The following is a 20,421-nucleotide window of genomic DNA, read 5'->3' as shown; positions in this document are numbered from 1 at the left end:
AACAACATTTTAGAACGAGTCTCAGAGCTCGCGAGTTAATGAACAGCTGAGAAACGTCATTGTCATTTTGACAGTAATGTGTTAGACTTTGAACTTTGTTAAAAGTTTGTTTTGTACATTTTTTAACTTAAGATTATATTTATAATTAATTTAATTGAATAATGTGTATATAGACGATATTACTGCATTTTTAAAACCGGTTATCATAAGAATTTAGTCATGTATAACCCCGCTAGTACAGTGCGACGTATCGATGTTCTTATTCGTATTTTAGGAGGACGCAAAAAGTTTTTACAAGTTAATTATGTTAGGGCATACTCTAGTGAGGGTAAAGTGACCATTGGAGATGTTACCAAAGATATAACAACGCCAAAAAAGATTGAATATGTACCTCGGAAATACAGTAAGTTTTTACAACTATGCCCACACAAATATACATTTGTAAAGGTTTATAGAAGTATTCTTCATGTTTAGTTATAATTTATGAATTAATTTGGTTATTAATTCTGTTTTCAGTATCTGTAGAGGGTTCAGAATTAAAATATTTATCTCAAAGTACACTTAGAAACTTAAGATGGATGATGCAAAAAGATTCTCTTGGTCAAGACATGTTTTTGCTCGGCAGGCCAGGTCCCAATAGGTGAGAATTTATATTTTAGTTAAAAATATTGGATATATTTGTTATGGACTGGAATAAAAATGTTATATTTGTAATGAACTAAATAAAATCCTTGTATAATTTTTAATATTTACAAGGAAAGTGTAAGTATCGAATTAAGCATTTCATCTGTTTTACATTTCAGTATTGTTTTCTATTACTAATCAATATTCTTTTTATTATTTAATGGTAACTGTTTAGGCGGAAAGTAGCTTTACAATACTTAGAGTTGACACAAAGAGAGTTGGAATATGTCGCTCTATCTCGTGATACTACAGAGGCTGATTTAAAACAGAGAAGGGAGATTCAAAACTCTACTGCCAAGTATTTTGATCAGGTACATAATTAAACATTTATGTAACACAGAAATTCTCAAATTCCTGTGCAATATATACATTTCTTGTTCAACTTGTGAAACCACAATTTTATTTCCTACTGTGGGTAAATTAACTTATATGTGTAAGAAGATTACATAACCGGCACGCAGTTCAGCTTAATTTTTACATGCATAGAGACTTCAGTTTCGTTCTTCAAATTACGAGGCTGCTTGCAGCTCATCACCTTTAATAGGTACAATACATCACAATGAGCTGTGAGTTGCTAATTTATTTGTATTATGTACTTTTATTTCTTAAAACTTTAACATACTGTATATGTTTAAAATATTCAGTGTATATTCTAGTACATTATTTCAGAGTGCAGTGAGAGCAGCAATAGAAGGACGAATTCTTGTTATAGAAGGAATAGAAAAGGCTGAACGTAATGTGTTGCCAGTATTAAATAATTTGCTGGAAAATAGAGAAATGCATTTAGAAGATGGGAGATTTTTAGTACCAGCTGCAAGATATGATAAGTTATTACAGGTACCCTACTGTGTTTTTTATTTTAGTCAATTTTATTTAAACTTTGAATTATAGTGTAACACTATATTGATAATCTAAGCTGATAAAAGAGGCACTACTATTTTGGTAAGTTCTCGAAAATAGGTAAAATCATCTTAGGCATAGAAACTTACATAAAAAAAAAGTGAAGGCAGTGACGGTACAACAAGGAACTTCTGACACTTTTTGACATTGACAGGTGGGGTCAGTCAGTCAGCTGTCACAATTTATTTTGACTTATGTCCATCATCATCATCATCATCATTAACCTGCCCTTATCCCTATGTTTTGTTATATCCTTCTATCTATATTTTGTTAGTATTTAATTTATTTTAATTATATTATGATACAATATTATGAAGTCTTGTTAAAAACATAAAAACTTTTTTTTTAATTTAAAAATGTTTACTCAGGAACATGGTGCAGAAGAAGTGTCAAGATGGCGTCTAGTCCGTGTTGATGAGAACTTCCGAGTGATAGCTCTGGGTCTGCCCGTGCCGAGGTATCAGGGCCAGCCGCTGGACCCGCCGCTGCGCTCCCGGTTCCAAGCTAGAGATGTCGCTACTGTTGGCTTTGGGGTAACAATATTTGATTATATTTGTACGAAGTTATTTTATTATGCTAGTTAAAAATTTTGCGCTGGAAATAATGAATCGTAAATATTTAAATACAAAAATTACGAGATTATCGCAGTTATATGTCGTCGTCCTTGTATTTTAATTTTGAATGAAATAAATAAGGTTTTTATTACTTTATTCCTTATTTAACATTATGCAACGGTTTTAGTTTACGATTTATGTGATAGCAAACTTCCAGTAGTGCTATTAGTTGCAATTTTATTTGGTATCGCCTCCGGCATGAATATATGGACTTGTTTTTTTGTCTTAGTTAAATCTGGGATAATTTTCTTATTGACTAACTCAGCATACTGTTTCTCCATTGCATTTCTCTCACATATCATCTTCTGTCTCACTTCAGCGACATTCTGTCTTATGTCTTTGACCTTTTTGTTTTCTTTTATTTTCGCGTGATAATCAAGTGACGTGGTCTTTACGTTTCGTGACTGTCGCGCATAATTTTCGATCGTAGTCGCCGATGTTGGCATGTAAACCTCCTTTCGATCGATCGTATCGCCCGTTTTTGAATCGCTTGCTGATAATTTGCACTCCCTAACTCTTAAATCGGTCGCGGTTCGGGATTTACCCAAATTCCGCTTCTGTATTTCTGGCCAACTGTGCCTCGGCTGAGAAATGCGTTCCTTATTTTCATTCGCCAGTAAATCGACTTTTCCAGCTAAATCGAGCCATTGGAGTACTCTATCAGATAGATCATTATTTTCTCTCACATCTATTCTTCCTGTTCTATTACTTCTTACAACCCTCATGCCCGTCGATTCGAATTTGGATTTCAAATTGTCGAAATCACAAAAGGTTGAGGAAGATTCTGATAATATAGATTCGTCTTCAGTTTCAATTTCAGTGAAATTCAGTTTTTCAATGTCTGCTTCTTGTGCGCATCTTATCTTATCACTTCTGATAACGAGGTCTAGATTTCGTATGCTATTAGAATCAGTTCGGTAACTTAACCTTGACCCTTGGGCTTTGCGTTTAGGGTTGAAACTGGCTGATGAATGTGGTCTCCGTCTTTTGGAGTTGAGTTCGATGTAATGTGGGTCGTCGTGGGTAAGGATTGCGTGTCGGAATCCGTCTATCCACACTGTTCTTATGTACATAGGTCGCTGAGAAGCCTGCCAAAGAGCTGGCATATTAGACTACTGCAAACATCAATGGATATTTATCTAATGTTCGGTCCTAAACTAGGATTTGTTCTTCATATTCATTTTACTAAAGAGCTTGTTTGAGATTTCGAAGTTGAAAGCTCTGTAAAAAATTATAAATGTATAATTAGTTTAAGTAGGTAGGTTCTAAATGAAAAGTGTATGGCGTGAGATTTCTTGAACAATTTATATACGGTGAATAATTCTAATATAATTATATAAAGTGTCGGTGGCTCAGGGGTTAAGCATTTGAATTGTAATCTTCAGGTCCTAGGTTCGAATCCCGTCATGTACCGGTTTCGGTTTACATATGCACGTTACATATCTACGAAGAAATTCAAAGATATGTTTGAAGTCAACCCGCATTGGGCCAGCGTGGCTTACTATGGCCTAGTCAACCCTAACTTAGGGTAGACTTCGAGCCCCGCAGTGGGGACGTATAGTAAGATGATGAATAATTATCGAATATGCGATGTTGTGTAGCCATTTCTTTTTTATTTTAATCTATACCTACAAGTAAAAAAATATCGGAAAAAAACATATTCCGTACACAGGTGAGTTACTTATAACAGAAAAAACAGTTTTTGAAAATTTAAATATGTGTGTCTGTACGCAAGTTCATTTGTTCCGGATAATCTCCGAAACGGCTGGACCGATTTTGACGGGACTTTTACAGGTAGCTTACAGGTAGCAGAAGAATAATTTAGACTATTTTTTTGATTGATGAAGTCTCGGGCGATCGCTAGTAACTCAAAAAGTCTTGTCGTAATATATGAACGTAGAACTGTATCAAGTTAATAATAGGCCTAGTGTATATTCACCCTAAATAAAATGCCGGAACTACGGTACGTAGTTGTACGGTGGGTAGTTTATGTATGACGATGTTAATTCCCTTACGAGTCCAATGGGTAGTGATTAATTGAATACGGTTCCCGATAGCGTGACGTCACGGAGTCATTGTGAGCGTTACGTTCCTACGATAAGGCATTATTGTATGGAAATTTATTGCATTGGAATTTATTGTTGCTTTCCCTTTTGGATTTACAACGTCGACTTCTTTGATTCCATCGTAAAGGATAGTCGGTTTTTTTTTTATACGAAGGAAACGTTTTATCACTTTATTTTGTATTAGCTGTCGACCGTAACTCCGACGGCGTGTAATAAAAAAATTAAAAAGCAGCCTATGTGATCTTCCAGACTATGTTCTACATCTGTGTCAAATTTCATCAAGATCCGTTGAGCCGTTCTGGAGATACATTCAAACAAACATCTATCCGACCATCCATTTATCTAAAACATTTGCATATATAATACTAGCTTTTACCCGCGACTCCTTCCGCGCGGAATAAAAAAAAATAGAAAACGGGGTAAATATTATCCTATGTCCTTTTCCTGGTCCTAAGCTACCTGCCCACCAATTTTCAGTCAAATCGATTCAGCCGTTCTCGAGTTATAAATGGTGTAACTAACACAACTTTCTTTTATATATATAGATTAGTAAAATTATAATATTAGTATTATTTATTTATTTGAGTTGAAAATAAGATTGTGTTAAAAGTAAAGCTAGCTGTAACACAATTCAATTGATTTTTTCGGGTTTCTAATTTTCTAAATACGAATTTATAAAAATAGGAAGATATTGACGAGAATTGGATACAAAAGAATCAGAGTAGGTTTTAAGTGACAGTTCATGTTGTTAACAATAAATTTTACAGCAGAAAAAAAAGTTAAATAAAATAATTATAACGTATCGATTGTGAATGATATGGTTTTTTTTATAAAAGTACTAGCTGTCGCCCGCGACTCCGTCCGCGCGCAGTTAAAAAAAAAATGGGGGGGGGGGTATGAAAAGGAAAATAGATGTTGGTCGATTCTCAGACCTACTGAATATGCTCACAAAATTTCATGAGAATCGGTCAAGCCGTTTCGGAGGAGTTCAAGTTCGAACCCCGTGACACGAGCATTTTATATATTAGATAATTTACTTACTTTGTCTTTGAAGTAAAACAAAAATATTATTTTAAATCAATAAATTTCTTCAACACACAGCACTAAATATTATCAAATCCTTTTTAATTTCATGAAAATAATATCATATTTTATTAGAATGGCAAATAATTTTTGTAAAAGTTTAACTTTTAGATTTTCAATATTACGGTAATATTCGTATTACTACGATTTAGTAAAAGGAAATAGGTAACGTCTGAGCAAGTTTCGGTATCGTGTGTAACTGCGGCCGGGAATTCTTCGCCTTGTATTGCGACTTTCCTGACTTATATAGTATCATAAAGGTTAGTTCACAATTGTAAAGAAATTTCTCGATTTTACACAAAATTTGCATAAAAGAAAATGTGTATTCTGTGCATGTTAAAATCTGCTTAGGTTTTTTTTAAGAATTAGTTATTTTCGATTTAAATTTTGCAAATCAAAAGAGACGACAAATAGTTTTGGTGGATAAAATATTTATTTTAAATCTATCGTATAAAAAATTACACAGTGTCAAAAGCCTACGAGTTAATAAACAAATAAATGATATCAGTTTAATGAGAGAGAGAGAGAGAAAAAAAATATATTTTTCATTATTTTTACCTTTTCATGATTGTTTTTGGAGTTATTGTGGCCAAAGGCTTATGGAATGCCGTCGGTTTAACGACATCATGCAACCGCCCTCCAAACTTTATTGTTCGAAGTTCAAAAATAAGAAGGAAATTATAAGTTTTCAGACAGTTCGCAGCTGTTTGTCGCAAACTGGCCATTTTGTTTTGTTTTTAAATAAAGTTGTTTCACGTCATGGCAGAATGGCCATAAAATATTCTGTTTCGTAAGTAAGTTTGATAAAGCAATTTTAAGGTATAGGAGTTTTCATATTTAATTATTTAGCTGAATAATTTGCCGTTTTGAGAATAAATGCTTTCGTCCTACATTTTATTTCTTTCGAACAAGTAAATTTAGATATTAATTAAATAGCTAAACTGTTTAACTGTTTCAGTTTTTTATGGCTTGCCAGCTACGCACGCTTTCTGATAACCTGACCTGTGCATAATTTTGAAAAGTCATTGAAATAGTTTGCACGGAACCGTGAATTTATGATAGGGTTGTCAAAACGATAACCGCTATTCATGTTTGTTTTATTATTCATAAAGATTACTTTTTATAGATATACTCTTAATTAACTTAGCCCAAACAAGGACTAATATTTAAGCAAACCAATGATTAAATAGAGATGCTTTTTTGTTTGTGGACAGCCCTATATTAAATTACTAGTTAACGTTCAAAGTTCACGAAGTTGATTGTGGGTTAGAAGCGATAGAATCTTTGATGGCTGTTCTGCAAATACAACTTTGGTAGTGCTTCTACATTTCATCATCAGCTCACTATACGTCCCCACCGAGGGGCTCGGAGCCTACCGAAAGTTAGGGGTGACTAGGCCATAGTCAACCACGCTGGCCAAGTGCGGGTTGGTTGACTTCACACATATCATTGAATTTCTTCTCAGATATGTGCAGGTTGCATCACGATGTTTTCCTTCACCGTAAGAACGTCGGATAAATGTACATATGTAAATCGAAAATCGAAAAACACATTGGTACATGGCGGGATTCGAACCCAAGACCTGCAATTTGCAAGTCAAGTGCTTAACCCCTGACATTTAACTAACTTAAATTCGCTGTTTTCGATAATATCAACATGGATATCTTGAATCAAAGTTTAGTAATTTTCATTGCGTTAATTCGTCTTAGTCTACCATGGCTAATTACCATTTTAGTAATACTAATAGCGATGTAAAATTGCACATAGGTCTTCCCCAAAGTGTGCAGTTTTCTAGCAAATCAAACTGTTTGTCAAATTTTACGTGTTTGTACATTACATGGTATACGTAATACTAGCTGTCGCCCGCGACTCCGGCCGCGCGGAATTAAAAAACAGCTTCATAAGTAGCCTATGTGTCCTATGTTCTACATTTATACCAAATTTAATCGAGGTCTGTTGAACCGTTCCAGAGATAACTTCAAACAAACATCCATCCATCTAAACATTCGCATTTATAATATTAGTATGTATAAGATTTTTGTTTTACAAAATTTGATATTTTAATGTGTGACAGTTGACGGAGGGGACTGGAACACGCTGTCGTAGGGGAGAGATGCTAATTCATACAAATTTACATAATCCTAGAATGTTTTGAATTATTGATTTGCGGTTTCATTGTACCAATTTATAATAATTTGGTAAATCAACCACAAATTAGCATACTCGAAATAGAAGTTTAATATTTTACAATCGAATATTTAAGCATGCAAATAAAATTAGTTTCCTTAAGTGACTTTAGTGCCAGCTTTTTTTTTTATTTCGGCAGCGAATATAAAACAATATTTTTTTTAGTTAATATCAAAACGGAGCATTTATACCCATGCTGAAAAGTTTGAGTAAACATTTCATGCTTCTATTAAAATCAACCGGCATCGAGCCTGTTAACTGATGTTTACCCGCGTTGTAATAAGTTGTCGGAATTAATAACCGCTGAGGCCTAATTGCGGATAAATTGTTTCCTCAGTTTAAGTGCTAATGGCATACTGACATGCTACCCTTTGATTATAGAAATGTAGGTACTGTTTTTTACTACGATATAATTAACTCTACTTGTACATAGAACTACTTGGTTATAAATCCATCGTATATTGCGAACTCGGGCGACTAACGAGAGCATTGGTGGCTCATGGGTTAAGCACTTGACTTGCAATCTGCAGGTCCTGGGTTTAATTCCCGCCATGTACATGTATTTTTCGACTTACATATGTACATTTATCCGACTTTCATATCCGACATATCTGAGAAGAAATTCAAAGATATGTGTGTCAACCAACCCGCACTGGTCCAGCGTGGTTTACAATTCTTTTCATCCCTAACTTAGGGTAGGCTCCCAACCTCTCAGTGGATATGTATAGTGAGCTGATGATATTGCGAACTACGAGTGAATGCGTAATATGTGCGCAAATTCTGAATATTATAATTTTATAGCTCGTCTGTAAACTTTGATACCTAAGTGTGACAAATTTGCTAGTAAGCTAGACAGTAAGCATTCTATGAGTTTATTGCGTGTATGAAATTTACTGCCTGTTGTAACCATCTATATGTAGATATGAATACACATTAAGCACCAATTTATTATATTTCAGTGAATTAAAGGATAAAAGAATTAGTTAATGTTAACTAAATAATGCATCCATTAAGGTGGGTATATACTAGAGCATTTACTAGTAACAAAACAACGAGCCGCACTTTGATATGTTATAGTGTATCATCAACCTTTCACGAACCAGACGTGCTTTGGAAATTATGCTTTTACCATTCGTAAGAACTTTACATTACATAGAATTGCTTGAGATTATCTCCAGTGTATTTCACCTTTACTGCATTCAGAACATTTTTCAAAATGTGAAACATCGACTGTGAGCGAGCATTACGCCCTTTAAGTTTAGCTATGTTACCTTGATATTGAAGTTTATAAAACACTAGCTTTTACCCGCGACTCCGTCCGCGCGGAATAAGTAATAGAAAACGGGGTAAAAATTATCCTATGTCCGTTTCCTGGTTCTAAGCTACCTCCCCATCAATTTTCACCGGAATCAGTTCGACCAATCTTGAGTTATAATTAGTGTAACTAACGCGACTTTCTTTTATATATATAGATATAGAATAAAAACATAATGTTACAGTAACAGTAAAACACATTCCTAACAACTTCCAGTGTCGCGTTTCGCGTGTTTTACTTTGTAGAACACTGCAAATAAATCAGCAACTTGTACCCCCTTAAATCTTTTGTCTGTTACAAATTAAATTTGGCTTATTTTGACTATAAAATAATTTAATACGGGGAAACATGTCTATAAACTAATCATCATCATCATCATCAGCTCACTATACGTCCCCACTGAAGGGCTCGGAGCCTACCCCAAGTTATGGGTGACTAGGCCATAGTCAACCACGCTGGCCAAGTGCGGGTTGGTTGACTTCACACATATCATTGAATTTCTTCTCAGATATGTGCAGGTTGCATCACGATGTTTTCTTCACTGTAAGAACGTCGGATAAATGTACATATGTAAATCTAAAATCGAAAAACACATTGGTACATGGCGGGATTCGAACCCAGGACCTGCAGATTGCAAGTCAAGTGCTTAACCCCTGAGCCACCGACGCTATAAACTAAGGGTATTATAATTAGAAATTAGAAAAAATGTTACTTTGGGCGTTCAATTATGTTTTATTTCGTTTGTCTTTTACGTGTTTAAAATAAATGTGCAATCCTTTTCGTGGTTCGCGTGACGAAACTACTTGGCAACTATGCATAATTGTCAAGTCAGTAAGCCGAAATTAATTCCGCGCAATAAATTGCCAGAGTTGGCTTCAACATAATTTTCTCGCTGTGATTAAGCTTAGAACACAATTCTATGAATTATTAATAAGTTCTGACAGTTTATTTTACGAAAGGAATTTACTATTTTCCTTACAATTTTTGTTCATTTAATTGTTTTGGTATTTTTTTTTCCTGTAAGACATGAACGCGAACGCCATTTCTACAGCAGTCGCGTGTCCCATTTCCATTGGTGCGTCGCGACTGTTATGCAAAATGGCCGGTTAAAGCGGAAAAAGGGTCTTTTCTTCTTTTAATGCATCTCCTTTATTGGAGGTAGGCAGTAAGATTAGCGAACTAATACCTGTCTTGTTTATCTGTTAATTTATCTTATACTTATTACTAGGATATCATGAATAATTTGTAAGGTACATATCGTTTGTTTGCTTACAGGAGCATATGAATGCGTTGCGGGAAGAAGCACCCAAAGTGGACTCTGTCAAGTTGGAGCAGTTGCTGTCAGCGGCGTACGCGCTTGTCAGCCCTGAGCTGCAGCAGATCAGCTTGCCGGACTTTCCTATAGACAGTCTGCACGCCGCAGCACTTATATTGGTACTTGTTTTTAGTATTACTGTCTACAATTATTGTACTTAACGCTATCGTTGTCACTAATATTTTGTACCTTTAAATTGTACTCGCCAGGCGAGTCCGTGGTACTGAATTTGTTTTACTGCCAGCCCCTTAAAGAAATATTGTATTTGTATTTACTTTTATTTTAAAAGTTTGATATTTTTAAATTTCTATAAAAATATTTATAAGGGAAAATTTGAAATTCTATCATAGACTTTCATGACATCTACAATGTCAGTTTGTTAGATTTTGTAGGAGCTGTATATCGATTTGATATTACCATAAATGTGACAGTTTTTATGACAGCAATGTGTTTGTAGCGCGTTGTCATATGTTGGTCTATGGTAATGAGGTTGCCACACGCAAGCACTATAATGTCAGGGTCAAAGTATCATGGAGTATTGCTAAATTAATTATTGGGAGGAAAAACTGCCTTTTCTTTACTGTAGATGTTATCATGATCAAGAGTGACAGTAGAACAAAATATACCACAGAGAAAAAACAAAACTTTTATATAAGGTACAAAGTATCTGGACAAGTCACAGCAACGATTTCCGTCAAAGATTGACTCAAAAATTAAAATTTAATTTGTTTTATTTTTAATTCTGACACACTCATTAAGGAATACTTTTTTAAATCCCTAGAATGTCGTATAAAACTTTGACAGATGACAGCTGACTGCGCTAGCGCCACCTACTTAGAGCTTTCAGTTTTTCTCCCCATTGAAATGTCATTTTTTAGATGAAAAAATTATGAGGCTTATGGTTGATGAGAAGTCAGTGAACATTATTTGTTTATTTATAATATGCCTAAGCATTTAAAAAAATATGGAGACAATAATTTCAAACAAATACTACCGGTTACACTCACTGTCTAAGTGCTAACTCGTTTTTTAACGTTTAATTAATCGATTGTTATATAGTAACTTCAAATCTTTTAATGTTTCGCGATATCCAAGTAAAGTGCTAGATAACTAACAAATTAATTAACTGACATATAAAACTTCCTCTCAAAATCTCTTGCTTATTTTGAGATTTCGAAACGCCAACGACTTTAATTAACAAATAATTTCCAAGTAGCTTATTTAGGATCTACTTGGATATTGTCAAATAGGGCCTTATAAATAACATAATTATTAATATCTACTTTTAATGTAATTTTCCTTTCAATTACAGGAAAGAAATCCTACCATCCCAATACACAAACTCATTTACTTACTATATCCATACAATACTTTCCTATCCAAAGATCACATAAAGAACGTACATGGTGTATTACAAAATCTAAGTGTTGACACAAAACCACAATGTACTATAAGTCTTTGTGGAATGGAGTTCGAAGGGAAACAAGCTAAAGTGACACTTGATGTAAACGGCTCTAAGTCTCAATTTGGCGTGGCGTGCGGTGAAAGTAAGTACATAAGAGAAGAAAAAGGCTTCGTTAAAACGGATTACCAAAGCGAGTTGCTGAATGAATTACTGCTGAGTCATAATGTCGGAGATTTTTGTATCGTTGGTAAGTTATAAACCTAACCGTAGAATTCCACTGCTGAGATACTTGTGTTGTCCTCTCGTTCATATTCTTTGACAAAATAGGGACAACAATACCTAGTAACACAAGTGTCACGGAAGTTGAATTCTACGTTAAAATCAACTTTTGGAAAAACCTGCGTTTTGTTAATTGAAAGTTATATTTCCACTATCAAGGACCAAAGGGCTGCGGAAAGAGTTTGTTAGTTGCGCAATTAGCTTCCTTATTGCACTATACGATAGAACCTATAGTCCTGTATCAGGATATGACAGCGAGAGACTTAGTACAGCAGCGTACGACATTAGATAATGGAGATACAGTGTGGAGGAACTCAGCATTGGTAGATGCAGCTATGAAGGGACATATGGCGGTGTTAGATGGCTTGCATAGGATCCATGGCAGTACATTAGCGGTATTACACAGGTGATTTGGTAAAATAATGAAATATTATTGTAGTTTAAACAGTTGCACTTGTTGTACTCTAAATTTCAGTTTAAAATTTATTCTGTCTTTTCTCGTTTATTTTTACAAATTCCCAGTTATAACGAATTGATTAATAACATTCTGTTAATATTAAACAATGGCTATGTAATGACGTGGCCATGGCCAAATGGCCATGTTGATTATTGTGAGTTTAAAAGTTTTTTTTTTTGGATGTCACATTTCAATATTGTATGTAATATAGAAAAAAAAAATTTTTTTTGAAAATACTTTTAGAAAAATAATGAATACTTACGCTAGAAACGGTTCTAGTCACAATGCTAGTGCTGAGCGCTGAGTGAAAAAGAAAGGGCACAGCGTTCGCCCATTACAAACATTGGTTACTTTTAATTTTCTTTTTATTCCGTCTCCGTTTAACTTATTCCGTCGAAGTCATTTAAATAGAATTATAAAAATTGTATTTAACAGGTTGGTGCATGATAGGGAATTACAACTTCACGATGGTACGCGTCTTTTACGTCACGATAGATATGACGAGCTCCTAGCAACTGGTCTCACCAGAGAGGAGCTAGAAGACAGTGGCGTCAAAAGAATACATCCAGCTTTCAGGTGAGAAGAACGATCATATTTGGAAAAAGGTTACGAGATTTTTGTTTTGTTAAGCGTTGTTTACGTCATAATTACGTAATATGCTGTCAGTCGCAGTATAAAAACTTTGGTATTTTTCCTAACACAGCCTATCTTTGCTGAAGGCTTTACTTTTCTACCTTATATGGATCGATTCGAACCTTTACAGTTCTACGAATATCTTAAATTTTTTGACAGAATGGTGGCGCTAGCGGAGCCACCATCTCTCGAGCGAGGCCAGCCGTGGCTCACGCCGGAGATACTCAGCCTATTTATCTTCCACGAGATGCGAAATTTGAGCAAAGAAGAAGAAATATTCATTATAAAATCATTGGTAAGTTGTTAAACTACCTTTCGATTTTATAGAAACAGCGTTGTATTGTTTTGTTAAATAATAAATAATATTTATAATTTTTCAGTATGGAAATATATCTTCGCCGTTACACTCAATTATAGACTTGGCAGATCAGCTGCGAAAGTCAGAAGACAGTACATTAAAGAACCTCTCATCTTCACTGTCAACACGACAGCTCCTCAGAATAGCCAACAGAATGTCTAAATATCCAATAGATTCCGCCTACGAGACCGTGCAAAGGACTTTCTTAGCCAAATTCCTCCCTAATTTAGCTAGACGAGCGCTAGATGGCGCTAGTCAGAAAATAGGAATAGATCGACCGACTCGTTTTGGTCTTTTCGGTAATAACGAGAAGAAATTGCCATGTCATGTACAAAATGGCGTATTAACGATTGGTAATACAAGTACACAAGTTTTTAAAACGGATGCTTTAACTAAAGTCCCCGATATACTGTTCTATGATGTACCACAGCATATAAAACTTTTAGAATGGCTCCTCCAAGACTTTTTATTAGGAAATCATTTACTCTTAGTAGGAAATCAAGGTGTTGGGAAGAATAAAATCGCTGATAGGTTGCTGCAGTTGTTAAATCGTCCTCGAGAGTACATACAGTTGCACAGAGACACAACGGTGCAATCTTTGACAGTTCAGCCGACTGTCAAAGATGGGGTTGTCATATATGAAGATTCTCCACTAGTGAAAGCTGTCAAATATGGTCACGTGTTGGTAGTAGATGAGGCTGACAAAGCGCCGACACATGTGACATGTATATTGAAGACTCTTGTAGAGAATGGTGAGATGATACTTAGTGATGGAAGGAGGATAGTGCCAAGAAACATGTTGGAAAGTTCTGGAGGGGATGTGTCGTCTTTTATACCAGTCCACGATGACTTTAGAATGATTGTTTTAGCAAATCGACCTGGATTCCCATTTTTGGGTAACGATTTCTTCGCTTCTTTGGGTAAGTTTCTCTTTTTGACATTTCTTTTATTTTTGTTCCGGTTAGCAAATTAGAAGTTATAGTTTATGAAAGAGTCCATTGATAGATTTGTATAAAAGGTGTTAAGCGGGAAGCGTCCTACTAAATTCGCCCAAATGGCGAAGTGACCGATGCCCATAGACATCCGCAATCATAAATTCGTTGCCTACCTTTAATTGATGAAGGACTTACAGAAAAAAAATATTTCCCCTTCCTATGCGTCCATTCCGCTAAATCCACTTCCGCTTTCCATCGTTTTTTTATAGGTAAAAGGTGGGAAGGGGACTAAAATTAGGCTTCCGACAGGCACACTCTTTAGACGAAACGCAGTGATATAAGTCATAGTACATTTCTTTTTAGTAAATCTACACTTAGAGATCTATGAGTGTTCATTAACAACTCCGGGAATTGAGTAATTTTTCTCATTCCAGGTGACCTGTTCTCATGTCACGCGGTAGACAATCCTTCAATAGAGTCAGAGTTAGAACTCCTGCGGTCGTACGGTCCCAACGTACCTGGAGACGTGATGAAGAAATTGGTCGAGGCGTTTGCGGTCCTTCGTGACATGGCTGACCAGGGACAGCTGACCTATCCTTATTCTACTAGGGAGCTTGTTAATATTGTTAAACATTTGCAGGTATATTGTGTTAAGATCCTAGCGACTTTCAGTCAACTATTATCAATGATTCACTCTTCAATAGTTGAGATGTCATTCAATAGGTGAATGATGAATGTATACTGAAGTGAATGAATGATATAAATGAATGAAAGTATTTGTCTATAGATACCATTGCTTTCCCAATTTATGTGAACTTCTAGAAATATCCTGAAGAAGATTTAGCGACGGCTATCGGCAACGTGTTTGATTTCGATCGCTACAGCAAAGATATGGCGAACACTTTACTGGGAGTGCTACATTCCAGTGGTCTGCCGACAGAGGGCGTGTTGGAGGGACGCTCTAAAGATGCTTTGAAGAAATTGCAGATGACCATTGAAAGGAAAAGCGGGTAATTCTTTTCACATATTTAAATTACTTTGCGATTACTATATTTAACTTTTTTTACCTTTTATCCAGCTATTTCTGGTTATGACGAGATCTGAATTAGTTTTTCAATATTCTATCCTAATACAATAATGCTTATGACTCAAGTTTCTTGACATCAATTCTACCGGTTAAATACACTAGTATTATAAAAATCCTATTTTCATACATTTTTACCTCCCCCCCTTAATAACTGTAACTGTATGTTCTCAAACGGGTGTCTTTGCAATGCATTCATTGGTCATACAGTTCATACGTTCACTTTCAAACATCATTACTCTTGTATACCAGACTTGATGTATCGTCGCCAAAGTACGGCAAAGATGATCCTGACAATAAGCCGCACGTGGGGGGCAACACGTGGGCGGGCGGTACGGGGGGGCGCGACACTGCGGGGCTGGGGGGCAAGGGCGGGCCCTACCGTCTGGACAAGGGACATGATGTGCACCAGGTTTCTATCTTATATTTAATGACATACTAAAACTCTAAGACTCCAGCGTAATCTTATCTTACTAATATTATAAATGTAAATGTTTAGATGGATGTTTGTTTGAATGTATCTCCAAAAGGAATCAACCAATATTGATGAAATTTGGTACAGATGTAGAACATAGTCTGGAAGAACACATAGGCTACTTACTAAGTTTTTTTTAATTCCGCGCGGACGGAGTCGCGGGCGACAGCTAGTATGTCATAGTTATTTGTCGAAGAAAAAGTGACTTTTTAACGACTCTAAATGTAGTAATTAATAGTAACTTAACTGTTTTTTTAGAACCTATTGATCGCCTTTATATTTTTATAAAAATTTCACTTTTATGCACTTTTCCAAATTAAATTAACCTGTGTCAAACTTCATCTACCGTATATGCAATTTCTTAAAAAAAGAAGGTATAAATTTTTCGATTCTCTTTTATAAATAAATGAACAGCAATATTTAAAACCGTGACAAAAATAGTTTTTACAGCGAGTAGACTAAAAGTCCAATTTCTCACAATTCTTTTGGTGTTTGATATTTTAAATTCGAATCACATAACAGCTATCAGATGAAGAGAAGAACGATATACCGGAGCATGTGAAAGAGGCAGCTCGCGCTATGAACAGGAAGGCGTTTGAGGAACGATTAATGGAGATCAAAATGAGCGAATACGACGCCAAGTTGTACGGACAATTTCTACGAGCTGTACAACCACAGGTATAACTTATTTTTAAGAATACCAACAAAACATTATACTGAAAAAACCATAAATTGTTACGTAATTTTCGAAATTAAATGACTCCATTTCGATGTAACTAGCCAAGAATACGCGACTGACAACTCTATAAAATCCATACAAACCATACATACCAACGCATTCACCCCCGATAAACAATACATTCATAGACAGGAAAAAGTGTTTTTTTTATCAACTTATGTTCAGATCGGTGCACTTCGTGGTGTGTTAGCTGAGCTGCAAGCGAAGAAGAAGGAGAGGCAATGGAGTCGACACCAGACCAGTGGAGAACTGGACGATGGAAAGATTATAGAAGGTACATGGTTTTTTATTCTTATAATTTTAATAAATCACTGGTATCTTCAACTAATAACTACAGTTGAAGAGTTAAATTCGTATACCACTTAGAACCGAATATCGTACAAAAATGTCAACAAAAGAACTATAATTTAGTATGTATATATAAAATATTTAACACTCACAATGCAATATTAACTGTCACCTGTATAACCTGTCACAGGTTTTCCTGTCACTTGACACCTGTCATAGGATTTAGAACTTTCATCATATCCTTGACCTTGTCCCACTTACGTAGGGTCAGTGCACCAGATTTCCGACCTCCAAATCAATCTGTCTGCTGTCATCTCCATTGTCACCCCCTTCTTGATCCATCCATCTCTTCCTAGGTCTACCTCTACCGGTGTACCTCCACACTCATACTTAACGTTCTCTTTGCCACATGCGATTATTCCCTCTTCATAATATGCCCGTATCACGCTAACCTTTTACTTCTCAATTTTTCTACTAGGATTAGGTTAGGATTTACACCTATGTCTTGATATCGAAATGGGTACGAAATAAACGTCCTCGTCTGTAATATGTGTTGGTTAGGTCTGACAGGCGAGCGGGCAATATATCGCCGGCGTGTGGAACAAGAGCCGCCGCCTGGCTCGCCTCCAGACAAACCTAAGAGGCTCCGACTCGTTCTAGACGTCTCCGGCAGTATGTACAGGTAATTTAAATGTTTATTTTATTTGCCTAATAATAAGGTAAATTCTGTATTCAAAATTTAAAAAAAAGTTGGTCCTTCTAGCCGGATTAATGGTAACGCAAAATATGACTTTTAGAAGAAATATCCAATACTTTTGATGATATTGGAGTGTCTGTGTGTAATATTGAAAAAAAAGTTATGTTTCGTATCTAAAAGGCAATTTTTTTGTTTTTCTGTCTGTATGAATGTCTGTGAGGCTGCGTTTGTACCGGGTAATCTTTGGAACGGTTAGACTGATTTTGACGAGACTGATGAGAAGATAGTTGATGCACGCGGGTTGTTATAGGCCATTTTTTAAATATTGTATTAACGAAGTTGCGATCTCTGGTTAATTTATAATTTTAGTGAATAAAATAAAAACTTTATTAACATTCCATTGCTTCTTTGGTTAGATTCAACTCGTACGATGGTCGACTGGAGCGTTCGATGGAAGCGGTGGTGTTACTTACGGAGGCGTTACGTGGGTACGAAGCCCGCATCAGGTACGATGTGTACGCGCATTCTGGTGAGGACAGCGCACTGGAGCTGGTCAGAGTAGACCGTCCACCTGACAACGAGAAGCAGAGGTTACAGGTACTAAAACATCTTTATTTTTTAATTTCTACAGAGAAAATTAAAAACCACAAAAAGAGTTGAAAAAAATAATAAAAAATGATACTTGCAAAGCATTATAATAATCTTACAAATATAAATGCGAAAGTTTGGATGTATTAAGGTATTTTTGTTGGAAGATATCACCAGAATTACTCAACAGATCTAGATGTAATTTGGCACAGATGTAGAACATAACCCGAAAGAACATAGACTATTAATTATTAATATCTAGTTTAATTATAATTTTACTTGACATAATAATTACCAAAGCTAGAGTTGTACAGTAATAGAGACCTAGCGACCATTATACGAAAGCTTATACGGACTATGACTTTTTACTATCTTCTAAGTAAAAGAATGTATTCGTTTGTATGTACTAGATAATCCGTACGATGCACGCACACTCTCAGTTCTGTTGGTCTGGTGATAACACTCTGCCTGCCGCCAAACACGCGATATCAACGCTGGCTACTGAAGATGCCGATGAAGCCATCGTTATTATACTGTCCGATGCTAATCTAAGAAGGTAACTGTCATCAGCTCCTTGTTCTTATCTCACTGTATGTGGGGCTGTTCTAGCTCATCTGATCTATCTAAATATATTTGTCATTTCAATGGAAGAATTCAACAATCATATCTTAGATAGAGGCGCTTAATGTTTACTTAAAGCCGCTTAATGAAGATTTTTTATTGTAAATTTTCAATTTGAGAAAAAAGAGTGAAGAAAGAGAGTGAGAGATAGAGAGAGTTAGATAGAGAGAGATTGGGAAATAGAGTGAGCGAGAGATAGAGAGAGCAAGAGATAGAGAGAGTGAGAGATAGAGAGAGATATAGATAGAGAGAGTGAGATATATAGAGAGAGTGAGATAGATAAAGAGATAGTGAGATAGAGCGAGGTACAGATAGTGAGATAGAGATAGACAGAGAGAGAGAGAGAATTATCTCAATTTATAAAATTGTTAAAATCTTATGAACACTTTCACTGCTAGCAATTCGCCTAGCGGCTAATACATGCGGCATTTTAAAAATCTTAGTGGCAAGGAATGTGTTAAACATCCAATTAAAACAATAAGAAGACCAATGAAAACAGTTGAAATAGAAATGGAGAGTGAGAAAGATAGATGTCTCATTCTTCTTTTTTCTCTATCTGCTCTCTTGTATTAGGATGATAAGAAATGTAACATTGTTTCAGATACGGCATCCCGCCGGAGTCGCTGGGCACCATTTTGACATCGGACCCTCGTGTACAAGCCCACGTTATATTTATAGGTAGTTTGGGGGACGAGGCGAATACGTAAGTGCTTTTCTGTTGGCCATCTTGTATTCATCCCAAAATTATATAGTTAGTCAAAAAACATATTGCGTGGACTTTTTTTTTTTGGTTGCCATCATTTGTTCCGGGTAAACTCCGAAATTGGTGGACTGATTTTGACAGGACTTTTAATGGAAGATAGCTGATGTATGCAGGAGTAACATAGGCTATTTTTCTTAATTCCAGCTGATGGAAGTCACGAGTTATAGCTAGTTTTTTTTATATATATTCCTTCATTGTGCAGGTTACTCCGGAGTCTGCCGGCGGGACATGCACACGTGTGTATGGAGGTGTCTTCTCTGCCTCACATCCTGCAGCAGATATTCGCCTCCTCATTGTTGCAGACCGATAGTTAATCTTATACTAAATAAATAAATAAATTAATAAGATGTTTCCCATTTTGCCGATTGTGTACCGATTAGTCAGTCCAATGGGATTTTTATCCTATTGGGTCGATTAAGAATCAATTAAAATCACATTAGGCGAATTAAACGTAGGATGATAGGTTCAAAAAAGTCATCACACAGAAAAAAAAGTGATAAATATATGTTTTTTTTATATACCGCTATTGTGGTATACTACTTTATTTTGTATTACTTATTATTTCCAATAGTTAGCTATAAATTAAAATTTTATAAGTCAATAAGCATAATTTTTTAATTAAAAAATACGTGATAAAGGTTTTTTTTTTTTAAATAAAATAGTGTTTAGCGTATAATATTATAGCAAATACTTTTGACACTTCACAAATTCGGGTTGCGTGTTCACATTGTTGTGTGAGCGTCGGTGGCTTAGGGGTTAAGTACTTGACTTGCAATCTGCAGGTCTTGGGTAGAAATCCCGCCATGCACCAATGTGTTTTTCGATTTTCGATTTACATATATACATTTATCCGACGTTCTTACGATGAAGGAAAACATCGTGATGCTGCACATATCTGATAAGAAATTCAATGATATGTGTGAAGTCAACCCGCA

General features: G+C 35.6%; 2 protein-coding genes across 2 annotated transcripts; one reads left to right on the top strand and one right to left on the bottom strand.

Annotated features, from left to right (window-relative positions):
* Positions 1-78: 78 nt before the first annotated feature.
* LOC106712141 (von Willebrand factor A domain-containing protein 8) lies at positions 79-20,004 on the top strand. Its single transcript, XM_045680565.1, has 21 exons — positions 79-403; positions 517-640; positions 860-995; positions 1,354-1,521; positions 1,953-2,117; positions 10,125-10,283; positions 11,477-11,816; positions 12,008-12,254; positions 12,741-12,881; positions 13,098-13,233; positions 13,319-14,216; positions 14,666-14,871; positions 15,054-15,241; positions 15,568-15,727; positions 16,313-16,468; positions 16,695-16,803; positions 17,379-17,499; positions 17,931-18,111; positions 18,513-18,658; positions 19,325-19,426; positions 19,689-20,004. The coding sequence occupies exons 1-21, from the start codon at positions 220-222 to the stop codon at positions 19,798-19,800; spliced, it is 4,179 nt and encodes a 1,392-aa protein (XP_045536521.1). The 5' UTR covers positions 79-219; the 3' UTR covers positions 19,801-20,004.
* On the bottom strand, positions 2,247-3,411 carry LOC123721571. Its single transcript, XM_045680564.1, has one exon. It carries the CDS (start codon positions 3,302-3,304, stop codon positions 2,327-2,329), a length of 978 nt encoding a protein of 325 aa, XP_045536520.1. The 5' UTR covers positions 3,305-3,411; the 3' UTR covers positions 2,247-2,326.
* Positions 20,005-20,421: the final 417 nt, after the last annotated feature.

This window comes from Papilio machaon, chromosome 13 (assembly GCF_912999745.1).
Source record: "Papilio machaon chromosome 13, ilPapMach1.1, whole genome shotgun sequence".
In the NCBI taxonomy this organism is placed as follows: domain Eukaryota; kingdom Metazoa; phylum Arthropoda; class Insecta; order Lepidoptera; family Papilionidae; genus Papilio; species Papilio machaon.
The sequence above is the reverse complement of the archived record's forward strand: the minus strand, read 5'-3'. Positions and strand labels throughout refer to the sequence as shown.

What these genes read in the sequence shown, in the direction of transcription:
- LOC106712141 (XM_045680565.1), top strand. Translation starts at nt 220, where the DNA reads ATGTATAACCCCGCTAGTACAGTGCGACGTATCGATGTTCTTATTCGT. An exon ending in CGATTTCTTCGCTTCTTTGG is followed by an intron (nt 14,217 to 14,665) that starts GTAAGTTTCTCT and finishes TTCTCATTCCAG; the next exon opens with GTGACCTGTTCTCATGTCAC. An exon ending in CGATGGAAAGATTATAGAAG is followed by an intron (nt 16,804 to 17,378) that starts GTACATGGTTTT and finishes TGTGTTGGTTAG; the next exon opens with GTCTGACAGGCGAGCGGGCA.
- LOC123721571 (XM_045680564.1), bottom strand. Translation starts at nt 3,304, where the DNA reads ATGCCAGCTCTTTGGCAGGCTTCTCAGCGACCTATGTACATAAGAACA.